The sequence below is a fragment of the Coptis chinensis genome, chromosome 3 (assembly GCF_015680905.1).
Source record: "Coptis chinensis isolate HL-2020 chromosome 3, ASM1568090v1, whole genome shotgun sequence".
Lineage (NCBI taxonomy): Eukaryota > Viridiplantae > Streptophyta > Magnoliopsida > Ranunculales > Ranunculaceae > Coptis > Coptis chinensis.
Window position 1 is genome coordinate 106,699,486 of NC_141458.1, and position 12,144 is coordinate 106,711,629.

General features: G+C 39.6%; 2 protein-coding genes across 9 annotated transcripts in view; both read left to right on the forward strand.

Moving 5' to 3' along the window:
* The window catches only part of LOC147512649 (putative disease resistance protein RGA3), a 48,492-nt gene that overhangs the window by 31,489 nt on the left and 4,859 nt on the right, over positions 1 to 12,144 (forward strand). The window contains exons 1-2 of one of the 8 annotated variants that reach the window (XM_086595673.1): positions 10,203 to 11,800; positions 11,895 to 11,965. The exons of 2 other annotated variants lie outside the window; for them this stretch is intronic. The gene's annotated coding sequence lies outside the window, so the exon portion shown is untranslated. Of the gene's footprint in view, positions 1 to 6,466; positions 6,490 to 10,202; positions 11,801 to 11,894; positions 11,966 to 11,997; positions 12,017 to 12,144 lie in introns of those variants that run through there. 5 more of the 8 variants (XM_086595675.1, XM_086595670.1, XM_086595677.1 and 2 more) reach the window with 5 other exon arrangements.
* Positions 7,569 to 9,558, forward strand: LOC147512651 (disease resistance protein RGA2-like). Its single transcript, XM_086595678.1, has one exon. It carries the CDS (start codon positions 7,929 to 7,931, stop codon positions 9,531 to 9,533), a length of 1,605 nt encoding a protein of 534 aa, XP_086451804.1. The 5' UTR covers positions 7,569 to 7,928; the 3' UTR covers positions 9,534 to 9,558.

Below are 12,144 nucleotides of genomic sequence, written 5' to 3' on the forward strand. Positions count from 1 at the left end.
ATAATATCAATTAATAAATAAAACTATTTACATACAAAAATACTTACATCGGTACAACTCATATTATCAATGGTGGCTCGGGTATACTTGTCATGCACTGTTGTTGTGCTAGCATAAAAAGGCGGAGTAACCGAGTACCTATTAGCACGGGACATGCTCAAATGATAGTCCTCATTTGGGTATGGCCCTAACACTTAGGAAGTACTCATAAATCCATGCCTACATTAATATAGATCTGGAGTTAATATTGTAATAGATAGATAAAATTGACATTGAAAAGAAAAACAAAAACTAATACACCGGGGAGGAGTGAAATAGCACGAAACACCTTTCACCCTTGGCACTTGTGGCGGTCCCAAGACCCACCGCACAAGTAAGCCGGTAAAGAAGGCCGCACCCACGCCAGTAGTCTCGATCTCGGCAAATTTGGCGGTCTCGGATAACAAGCGGGAGCTGCCGGTTCGGGCGATGTCGGTGAAGGCGGTACATCCAAAGAAAAATAACGGATAAGCTCTCACGACAAAGCTGCACCTCTTTTTGGGTTGGCGCCTTCTTCCCGCAACAACCCATTTTCATCAATGTAAATCTTCATCTGTTACCTTCCCAACAAACTGCTTCATCAAGAAATCCATCCTAACTTTGGAAGTGAACTTATTGGATTTCATCTCCGCATCTATCTTATCCATGGGTATGCCAAGATTTTTGTGGAGGAGTCTTTTTGTCAGTTCCAAGGTCAAATCAGTGTCCCCAGTCACTGCTTTGCCTCTGATCGGAACTCCTAAGAGTTGGGAAACATCGTCCAATGTGATTGTCATCTCTGCCCCACGGCATATTAAAACGTGTTGGTCTCGGATGCCACCTCTCCACAAACGCGAGAGACCAACCACGGGATCCCCGATGCTGTATACACCTAAGACCCGAGCACATAAGCCGGTCCTTTAAAGCTCCACGAAAAAAGTAGAACGGTCCAAACACTCTCCTCGATATCCCATTGTACCAACTTGTTTAGGTGCCCATGGCACTTCACACCCCTCGCTCCGCCTAAAACAATAAAAACTTAGTATTAATGTATGCACAAGTTTAAGTAATACAAAATTTAAATACTAATAGACACTATATGATAATATTACGCCCCCCTCCCAAACATCAGCCAGCCGTGCCTTTGCATAGTCATACAACAGATGTGACACACAAGGGCCACCTCCATAAACACCTCTCTTGAACTCCAAGTCATTGTTAGACTTTCTCACAATATTCACTGGAGGTACAGGTACATGGACTTCCTCGTCATCCTCCTCCTCCTCCTCGTCAGTTTCCTCTTCTGCATCATCAACACCCTCTTCTTCACTATCAGCATGACTTAGAACTACACTCTTCCCACGATCCATATTTACGTCATTGTCATCTACATCTACATCTACATCTATATCTACATCTACATCACTCATAACTGTCCCCTTTCTTCTCTTTTGATTTCCTAACTCTACACCACTTACAACATTCTTGGGGATCATCCGCTTTTCGATCCCTACTGAATCGATGCGAAGTGGTTGTTCTCCTTCTCTCTTTTCTCGGGCTCCTCATCGCGACCGAACTACTACTCCCCACCTAACAACTTCTTAGCACCCATGAAAACACTTTTGCTGCATTCTTCACATTCACATTCTTTGTTAGAGGCATTGCTACAAAATAAATAGGAGTTAAAAATAAGACATTCAACTAATTCAAATTGTTGCAATACCAACGTGAAAAAAGAACTAAATAAAGGCGGTGTGCATGCCAATCTATATCTAAAGTTGTGCATGTATCTAGGCAAACTATACTCCTCTATTAAATCCCCCCACACACATTAACAAAAAAAATCCAACTAATTCAAGCATGTCGAAATCGACTAGGAAAACTTTGCGAGAACGACTCATGTAAAACTTTAAAGCCGCCATGGAGATAATGAACATCGAAAAAGAAGCACATTTGTAAAAGCGAAAATAGTCGACGCCGGCATAAGAGAAAGACAATATAAGACATCGTGATTGAAAAAACTAGCAAGTCGGGTAACCTCTTTTAGTTTGTGCGGCGTGTGAGTTGAAGTTTTACAACATCTAAACTTAAAAGAATTTCTTAGGCCATAAACTTTTATTAAGGGGGTGGGACTTTTTTCAAAGCCTTTAAAAAGGTTTGTGGAATACTTTGCTAGCAATCAAGGTATGTCATCAAGCATCAATAAACCAACTTTGAAAGCCTGCTTGGCGAAGTTCAGTTATTTCTTTGAAAGCCCGCCTAATCACTTGATATCTTGGGGTGCCCTTTAGAATAGAATTCTAAACCAGCGGGCTTTTGATCAATAGGAAGAGGATCACTCCGCCATGGTGAGCGTAACTTTGGCAACTTCCATCTCTGCGTAGCAAAATGACCTTCCAAGACAAGATAAGAAATAGGGTCGTAACATCGTCATTCCTCTTAATTGAATGGGACTATACTTGGTCATTGCGTACAAAATCGGATGGATGGAACATTTGTCTACCCCCACTCGAGGCGAAAAGTGATAAATGTTAAAGCGGAATCTCGTGATTCCTAGATAACATAAAAAGTAAATAAATAGCGTTACTTCGATCTAAGAAGCATGGCAACGGTCGGCTCTCTCCAACACGAACAACCTGGCCTCCACAAGGAAGGACTTAAGGACAAATGCCGGGCCCTGGGTCGGGAGAGGCATAGGTTTATCTAGTCCAAGTAGGCTATATGAAAGAAGGGGAGAATGCCACTTGCTGTTACTAAGTAATATACCTTTAACGCTGCCGCTGCCAAACCCAACCAAATTCTACAAGGACTGCGCCCTCGTCAATCAAGACTTATCTCTCCAAGGAGGAGCCTACTAGGCCGCTTCACTCCCGAATGGGTATAGAGATGTCTTCAACAAAGCATGTCCCCGAAGGCGACTTTCTTGCACCTACCCGCCCCTGCCTAAATTAGATATAAAGTTCGGTATGCGGGTTGGGGGTAAAGCTAAAACAAACTACCACCTACCCTCGCTTGAGGGATGTTGTGAGAGGTAGTACCCTTCTTGGGCGTGCAAAATGATGTGGTCCCCGGATTACCAATATTAGTAACAAGAGATTGGTCTTTTTGTAGTGTGATGAGTAACTATAGAGATCGAAGTTAAGATCAAATCACATACTGTTTTACTAAGGCTTGGCGGCTTCCGACCAAGTAAGGCGACTCTTTCCCCTCTTTTTTCATCCCGCATCTTTGGTATGTCCGCAAGACCCAGACTAAAGCGAATATAATCCTCATAAAGTTCCACAGGGGACTCTCTCTTTACTTGTAGTTAAGTAACTTTAAGGCAACGACAACCGCCGGTGTAAGCACCGGTTCTAGCGGACTTAGAATCGGACCTTGGTTTTTTTGGAATTTTTGTACTTAAATCATACAAAAAATGGGGTTTATTCAACAATTTTGGTATATATGCCATTGTTTCCGGATGCAAGCTCATGACCTCTGAGTCTCGAGCTTTCGGCGGTCGAGCTTCACTCGAGCTCGTTTTGTAAAAATGAATTCGAATCGAGTCGGCTCGAGCTAATTATAATTCAAATCGAATGAGTTTGAGCACAAAGTGGAGCTCGACATTGAGTTTGACCTCGGCTCGGGCTCGACTTCGAAAACTCACGAGCGAATCGAGCATGCCAATACTCGGCTCGCTCGACTTCGATGACCACCCCTAATCAAAGGGGAACAACTGCCGATACTTTCGATCTTAAGTCTCTAACTCAAAAACTAAATTGATTTATCGAGATACATTATTTTTATTTTTATTATTTTTGGGTAAATTTTATCAAGTAATTCAAGGTATACATGAGTATGTCTTGTTTTGCTATTGATGTTGTTCCAAAGGATGTGTAAGCTAATAAATCAAAGGAACACTTATATGAAGCTCAATGCATAGAGTTACTCATGACTTTTGGCGAGGATGATCTACACATGCGGTCTCGTGGAGATCGTTGTAGCAAGCAAAACTTATTACTTACCTTGTTTTGACTGAAGGTGTCGATTACTATTAACATGAATTCTATAAGAATTATTTGTACTTATATTATATATTTTTCTTGTAATAAAAGAACGATTGGATGACATGGATTCTATAATAAAATATACCATCTTGGCATCTTCCATATTCCAATCATTAACGACTTTCATAGAGTTCAACCACCCGTAACATAACTAGTTCGAACTTGGATAAGTGAGAGCAAAAGTAAGAGTCAATTGAAGCTCCATATCATTGTTTATTATATTTTTCTTAATAATCGAAATTAGATGTTACTTGGGTTTGTGACAAACCGACCTCGTCCACATTACATCCTTTCTTGTGAAGTGTGGCCGGAACACTACTAACAAAGTTCCCGGGGAAAGTGCAACATGAAAGCCCTATAACTTAATGGAGACTATGAGCACCCTGTAAAGGGATTATGGGGATGAATACAGATAACTTGTAATATGAACTCAACTACTACTCCAGATAAATTCTAAATATTCACTTATAACCAACCTAACATGCCTAACTTCTAAAACAACTACTACACAATGTAGATAATAATGCAAAGAAGCAAAAGCATACTACAACGCGATATCGTGGTTCGCCAATGATGCCTATTTCCACAAGAGCTAATCCTTTTATAAAGTGGGAATGAAGATTACAATCACTCATTTCCGGTTCTCACCTTACTAGATCACTCCTCTCTCTTTACGTGTTTTTCTATCCTGTTATCTCTCAATTTGATAGCTCTCAAAATCGGGTTTCTTTTTTCTTGTGTTGCTTGTGTTAGGTTTTCCAAAACTTATTTATTTATATAGTAACCCGCAATCTCGCTGTTACTGAGCAAATAGAAACTACGAATTTAGATACATGGAGCTGGCGCTGCTTTGCAAGGCAAAATCGAAAGCAGCACGCTTCTTTGATTTTTCCTCAACCAAAAGTCTCAGAATATGATGGGCGCGCTGGGCAAGGACCAATCTGAGAAGCGCGGCGCACTTAGCCTTCTTCACGCAAACATTATGATTTTCTCTTCTTCCTCATGTGAGGATAACTTCAAATGTAAGTGAGTAAAGTGGTCGATGGGGAAGGATGAGGGATAAACCTAGTTGAAATGTCTTAGTTATCTTGACAATAATGTGAAAACAAGAAAACGTAAAATAGTAAACAATAAATTGTTGATGCTGTATTTACACCCGATTCTAGATACACTCTGACACAATGTTTCTTTTACTTTAGATGGTGGTGGGCATGTCAGACCGACGCTCTATCAATTATCACTCTATTTGACAATTTGCAAGTTTTCCAGAGAGCAAAATCCTTGTCTTCCTGTAAAGGAAGTTATTCTTGTCCTCAGAATGTTGCTCAATGCAATTGTTACATAGTTTTGGAGGACGCGTCTAGAAATGCTTCTAACTTCGATGTGACAGTGCTTTTCCTTTCCAGTTATAAAACCAATCTTTACGCTAGATAGAGCTCTTTGGTATAACGATTCCATATACATTTGTGTTCAGTTTTCATTATCTTGTGATGGAATCGTGATGTTATCTTGTGGTTCATGCTGATTTTGGCTTCTTTTCATAGGCTTTAAACAGATGGGGTTATCCTTTGATTCTTATAGGTCATGGGCATTTGGCACAACTTCAATCAATACATGATTTCATTGATCCAGGCTACAAAATTTGTGGCTCTCATTTCTGATGTTGGAATGGCTGCACTTTTTTATGGTATGTATGAAAACCTGTTATTTTTAAATTCTCAAGTTCAGCTGCTTGAAGATGGGAAACCTGACATTTACAGTGATGTCGATTCTGTATATCAATTTATATGTAAGCGAAAAGGAACTAGAAAACCCTTCCCTGTTAGTTCCTTTTTATAGATCCTTTAAATGGTCGGAATATGAATATATTTTTCAGTAGTTATATTAATAAAATAGTATTTCACCTACATTGATAGTTCTTTTTTCTATTCTCTCCTTTCCGCTGTGAATATCCATTCTATCATTCAGCATGTAATAAATGACACATTGTAGAGTGCCACCTCGTATCCAAAGAGTGATCCCAGAATTTTCACCTAGGACTTGGCTTAACCTATCGTCATCTGCCTTTCTTATGTGCTCCTAAATGTTCAAAACTGACTGTATTCTAGTTTTTTGAACAACAACTTCCGATTTTTCCACATGTTTTGCCCCTATTCTTAATTCTTCATTGGTTCAAGTCTTTGTTAAATGCTTTTTGTCAAAGTCTTTATTGTATCAGACTTTACCTGAGATACTAGAATTTATTCAGAGTTGAAGTGCGTAAGAACTAATCAACTAATTGTTACAATTTTCATGAGCTATAATTATCTAAGTTTTTTGTCAGAGATATTGAGCCATTGATGCTGATTCAGGGTCTTTTCAATTCCAATTGCATATGGTCTCAACTCTTCAGTCGCGACAGCGCAATACATGAAAGACTGGATCTGTAAGTTAACAAAAACTTGTTATTAGTTTTCTTGTTTGTGCAAGTAGTCTTAGGTATTTATACATTCTCACCGTGAAGGACCACCTTAGAAGGATCTCCGATGCCAGCCCTTAATTCTGTTTTCCCCAGTTTTCCCCAGACAGCCACCATCTGTTTTATGAGTTAGAACTTTTGTTTTCTTCACTTTTAAGAGATGTTTTTTGAGGTGATTCAAGTGATTCAATCATCAGATTTGGTCTTCTATGATGTAAAACATCCTGAAAAGGCAGTGCTGTTGGTTCACTCAGGCTTTTAGTATGCTACTCATGCATGTCTTTTCTTTTAGTCCTGTTCACTGCCCTGGGCTGCCTCTGCTCCTTTAAAACCAATTTCTGGGGTGCACATCATTGGTATTATCTCCTTTTTGTGTTTCAGAAGTGCTTAGTTTGGTGTATTCTGAGCAGGTGGTGTCCAGAAAAGACTGTAGATGGTTACCAGCTTCTCTAAAGCTTAGAGGCCAACCACAGAAAGTGAATTAGTCTCATTGAAAGTCCAAGATGACACCTGGCTAGTTTGTTTCCTCCAACTGTATCAGCATTTTTAACAAGATATCCTCTTCACCTTTTCCTAAAATTTCCAGAGATGGAGCAAAGGGCATTCTCACAATTCTTTGCTTCAGCGATTCAGATTACTTGTGTGTTTTCACAAGTGCATCTGTTTGTACACTGTCTGAGAACCAATGTCACCACGTCTTTGCCCACATTCTTTTTGCAATTACTGCTTAGCTGATTACTCACCAGCCTAGTGGAATGTGCTACAAAATTGTTGTTGACGACGTAACTTCATATCCAACCCAGTGTTAGTGTGTGTGTAACTTGATAACAGATGACCCTATGGCAATTGCACCATTCTGACAGCTGACTTTAGAACTCAATTTAATCATGTATCAGATATAGAAAGAGTCTGTTTGGTGTCTGTATTGAGATTGTAATGTTTTAAACCAATTTTGCACTCTGATTCTTCATAATATTTTCACTATGGCTCATGCGGTGATCTCCGGTGTGTTGGAGCAATTGCGTTCGATCCTCCAAACAGATCCTCCAAACAGATCAGGTGAATCTATTGGCGGGTGTAGCTAATGAAAGCGAAAAACTCGAAGATACACTCGTTTTTATCCAAGCAGTGGTTGAGGATGCAGAGGAAAAGCAAGTCAACAACGCAGTAGTAAAGGTTTGGTTAGAACGACTCACACACATCTTATATGATGCTGACGATGTATTGACGACTGGAATACCAGAATTCTCAGATCACAGATCCAACTACTTGATGCTCCTATCAGTGGGGAGGTTTGGCCCGGCTTATTTTCTCAATTTTCTTGTTTAAAGGAAAGACTAGATCGGATTGTTAAAAATAAAGCTCTACTTCCTAATCTCTCTGAAAGTCAAAGTCGTGAAGAACCTATGAGATCAACGAGCTCTTTTGTTGATGATTCTGAGATCTATGGTCGTGTTGATGATATATATAGTGTAGTAAGCATGTTACTGAGTGAGACCGATCATCAAGATTCACATGTCCCACTCATCTCCGTAGTTGGTACAGGGGGTTTCGGCAAGACAACCCTTGTGCAACTAATCCTCAAAGATTTGCTAGTGACAAACAACTTTGAAAAGCGGATGTGGGTTTGTGTCTCGAAGCCTTTTGATCTTGAAAGGGTGGCCAAATCCATTATTCAACAAGCTACTGGTAATATCCCTATTACTGTAGTGTTGCAAGATCTGCATGAATGTTTGTCTGAATCGGTAAGGGGAAAGAAGTTCCTTCTTGTGCTAGATGACGTATGGACCTATGATCCAGAGATTTGGAGAAAATTGAAGGTCTCACTTAAAGGTGGTGCACATGGAAGCAGAATAATAATTACTACTCGAGATGAGAACATTGCAAAGAGGATGACCTCCACCTATATACATAGGCTTGGGCAATTGTCTGATAAAGAGTGTTGGTCATTCTTTAAACATATAGCTCTTAGGGAAATACAAGACAACCGCGAAAAGTTTGAAGAAATCGGAAAAGAAATTGCCTGGAAGTGTAAGGGTGTCCCTCTAGCGATAAAAATTATCGCAAGTCTTATGTGCCTTAAAGGATCCATACTAGAATGGGAAGATGTATTAGCAAGTGACATATGGGAAGTAATGTCGGAAGATAAGCATGGTTTTTTACGTTCTCTTTTATTAAGTTATTATGCATTGCCTTCACATTTGAAGCGATGTTTTTCTTATTGTGCTATCTTTCAAGAAGATGCGGAAATTAAAAAAGATGAATTGGTCAAGCTTTGGATGGCGCAAGGGTTTTTAAGCTATGATAGCTCAAAAGATCTAGAGAAAATTGGTACAAACTATTTCAATGATCTCGCGATGCGCTCTTTGTTCCAAGATTTTGAAAAAGACAGGGAAGGCAACGTCATTGGTTGCAAAATGCATGACCTTGTGCATGATTTTGCCCAACATCTCGGGAAGAGTGATTCCTCCATTTTTACGAAGAATGATAGAGAAGTTTGTAACATCAAGTTGCGTCATTTTGGTGCAGCAAATGATGTGGAGGATGAAGCAAATGATGTGGAGAATATTAGTGCGCATCTTATATGTCAGATGACATGCCTTCGGGTATTGAACTTAAGTGAAACTTCTCTTGAAGAACTTCCAGATGAGGTGGACAGATTGTTACACTTGAGACTCCTCGACTTGTCTAACACGAAGATGAAGAAAATAGAAACAGTATGTAATCTATTTAATTTACAGACGTTGAAATTAAATAAGTGTCATTATCTGAGGAAACTACCAGAGGGAATTGGGAAATTACGTAATCTTAGACATCTCGAATTTGAAAGAACTTATGGGTTGAGTTATTTTCCGCGGGGTTTGGAGCGATTGAGCTGCCTTAGAACCTTAAGAAGAGTCAGATTGGATCGTGATGGTGGAAAAGGATGCCAGATTGGAGAGTTAAAACTTCTTGACCATATTCAAGGAGAACTAAGAATAGAGGGATTGGGACCGTGGCGGACTCAATAGAGGCAGTACTAAAGAAAAAAGAAAAGCTCCGGTCCTTGGATTTGGTGTTTTCTGAAGAAAGTGATGAAGAAAGACATGATGCTGCTGCAGGAGAAGAAAAGAGAAAAAGGATAGAGAATGTTTTGGATGGTCTCCAGCCGCATACAAACTTGGCAGAGTTGCGTATAGAAGATTACGAAGGGAATAGATTTCCGTTGTGGATGTCAAGCATTAATACATATTTACCCAATCTGGTGAAACTGGAACTGAGACGCTGCAATCAATGCTCGGAATTGCCTGCTTTGGGGAGACTTCAAAACCTTGAAGACCTTGAATTATGGGGGCTGGGCTCAGTGAAACGCATCGGATGCGAGTTTTATGGACTGGGAAGTACTGATGGTACTTCTACTGGTGGTGAAGATTCAGTACAATCGGTAGTAGTTTTCCCGAAGTTACATACGCTTAGGATTCATCATATGGAAGAGTGTGAGGAGTGGCATCTGCCGTTCCGAAGAGGCGTGGAGATTTTTCCAAAGCTTCGCACATTGACTGTGCATGATTTGATGAAATTGCAAATGTTACCACCAGGCCTCGGAAAGTTAAAAACTCTAGAAGAACTTGAACTACGAAGTTTGAAATTCGGGGCCTTAAGCTTTTCCAAATTCAAGAAGTTGCAGTGTTCCCAGTATTGAAGGAACTTACATTGTCTGCCTTGTGGGAGTGGGAGGAGCAGGAGGATGAAATAAAGCTTCCAATAAGAAGAGATGAAGAAGGTGGAGAAGGTTTCATCATGCCCTGTCTTCAGGTATTGGAGATCCGGTATTGCCCTAAGTTGAAGGTGGTGCCGCACTACTTGTTTTCTCCCGCACTCAGAAGTCTATATATATGTAATTGTCCACAACTGACGGGGAGGCAACCTTGCCTTCCTCCCCTCCTTGAAAAGCTAGAATTATGCTTCAATACAGGTTTTCTTTCAAAGTCTATATTGCCGCTGCTAATCAGTGGAATTGGTTCCCCCGATCACAACGACACCACCAACAACGAAAATGACTACCCAAATCTTCACTCTTTCTCCATCGGTTGGTCTGAAGAGTCGTCACTTCCCCCAAGGCTTCAACCAACTCACTGCAATTCAAACATTGGAATTTGGGTATTGTGAATTCCTTGACTTCACGCCAGAGGATTTGAAGCATCTCCCCATGCTTCAACGACTGGATATATCTAGTTGTCCAATTCTGGAAGAAAGCTGCAGAAAAAGAGAAAGCTGGACCACCAATTCCCACATTCCAAAGATCTACCCAATCCAGTGACGATAATTACTTCAAAGACTTCATCGCAGAATAACCGATTGATCAGTAATCCAGTGACTTGTTCACCTGCAAAGAAGAATCATGCATCAGCCCAACCCCAACTGGTAATTGATTTTATGATTTTCAAAATCCCTCATTTCTCCAAACACTAACCAACCCAATCCTCAAATCTCTCACTACTTCAAAAAGAAATTAATGACATGAGATTAGTGCACAAATGTTTGTTTTAGATAAGATATGAATGGGTTGTTTTTTGGAAAATAAGATTAAGAGAAATAAGATTTGTTCAGTATTTTATCTACATTTCTGTTTATTCTTGGCTGTTTGGTTTTTGGAAAATAAGATTAAGAGAAAGAAATGATTTGTTGAGGATTTGTTTTTGGAATTTGTGTCAATAAAGCTTTGCATTTTATCTGTAGCTGCTTCCTCAGGAAAATGTGCAAACCTGTGAGTTTAAGTTCTTCTTTCTCATTCGGTTACATTGCTCATCCTCAAAATACTATATATCAATTTATATGTAAGCAAGGAACTAGAAAACAACCCCATCCCCATTAGTTCCTTTTTTATAGATCCTTTAAATGATAGGAACATGAATATATTTTCAGTAGTTATATTAATAAAATAGTATTTCACCTACATTGACAGTTCTTTTCATTCTCTCTCCTTTCCACGTAATATCCTTTCTTCATCGTTCAGCATGTAATAAATGACACATTGTAGAGTGCCACCTGCGTATCCAAAGAGTGATCCCAGAATCTTCCCCAGGACTTGGCTTAACCTATCGTCATCCGCCTTTCTTATGTACTCTAGATTTTCAAAACTGACTGTATTCTAGTTTTTTGAACAACAGCTTGATTTTTCCACATGTTTTGCCCCTATTCTTAATTCTTCATTGGTTCGAGTCTTTGTTAAATGCTTTGTCAAAGTCTTTATTGTATCAGACTTTACCTGAGATACTAGAATTTATTCAGAGTTGAAGTGTGTAAGAACTAATCAACTAATTGTTACAATTTTCATGAGCTATAATTATCTAAGTTTTGTCAGAGATACTGAGCCATTGATGCTGATTCAGGGTCTTTTCAACTCAATTGCATATGGGCTCAACTCTTCAGTGCGACGGGCAATACATGAAAGACTGGATCTGCAAGTTAACAAAAACTTGTTATTAGTTTTTCTTATTTTTCGTAGTCTTAGGTATTTATACATTCTCACCATTGAAGAGACCACCCCTTTGAGATGCCAATACATAATTCTGTTTTCCCCAGTTTTCCCAGACATACCATCTGTTTTATGATAAAGAACTTCTGTTTTCCTTCACTTTT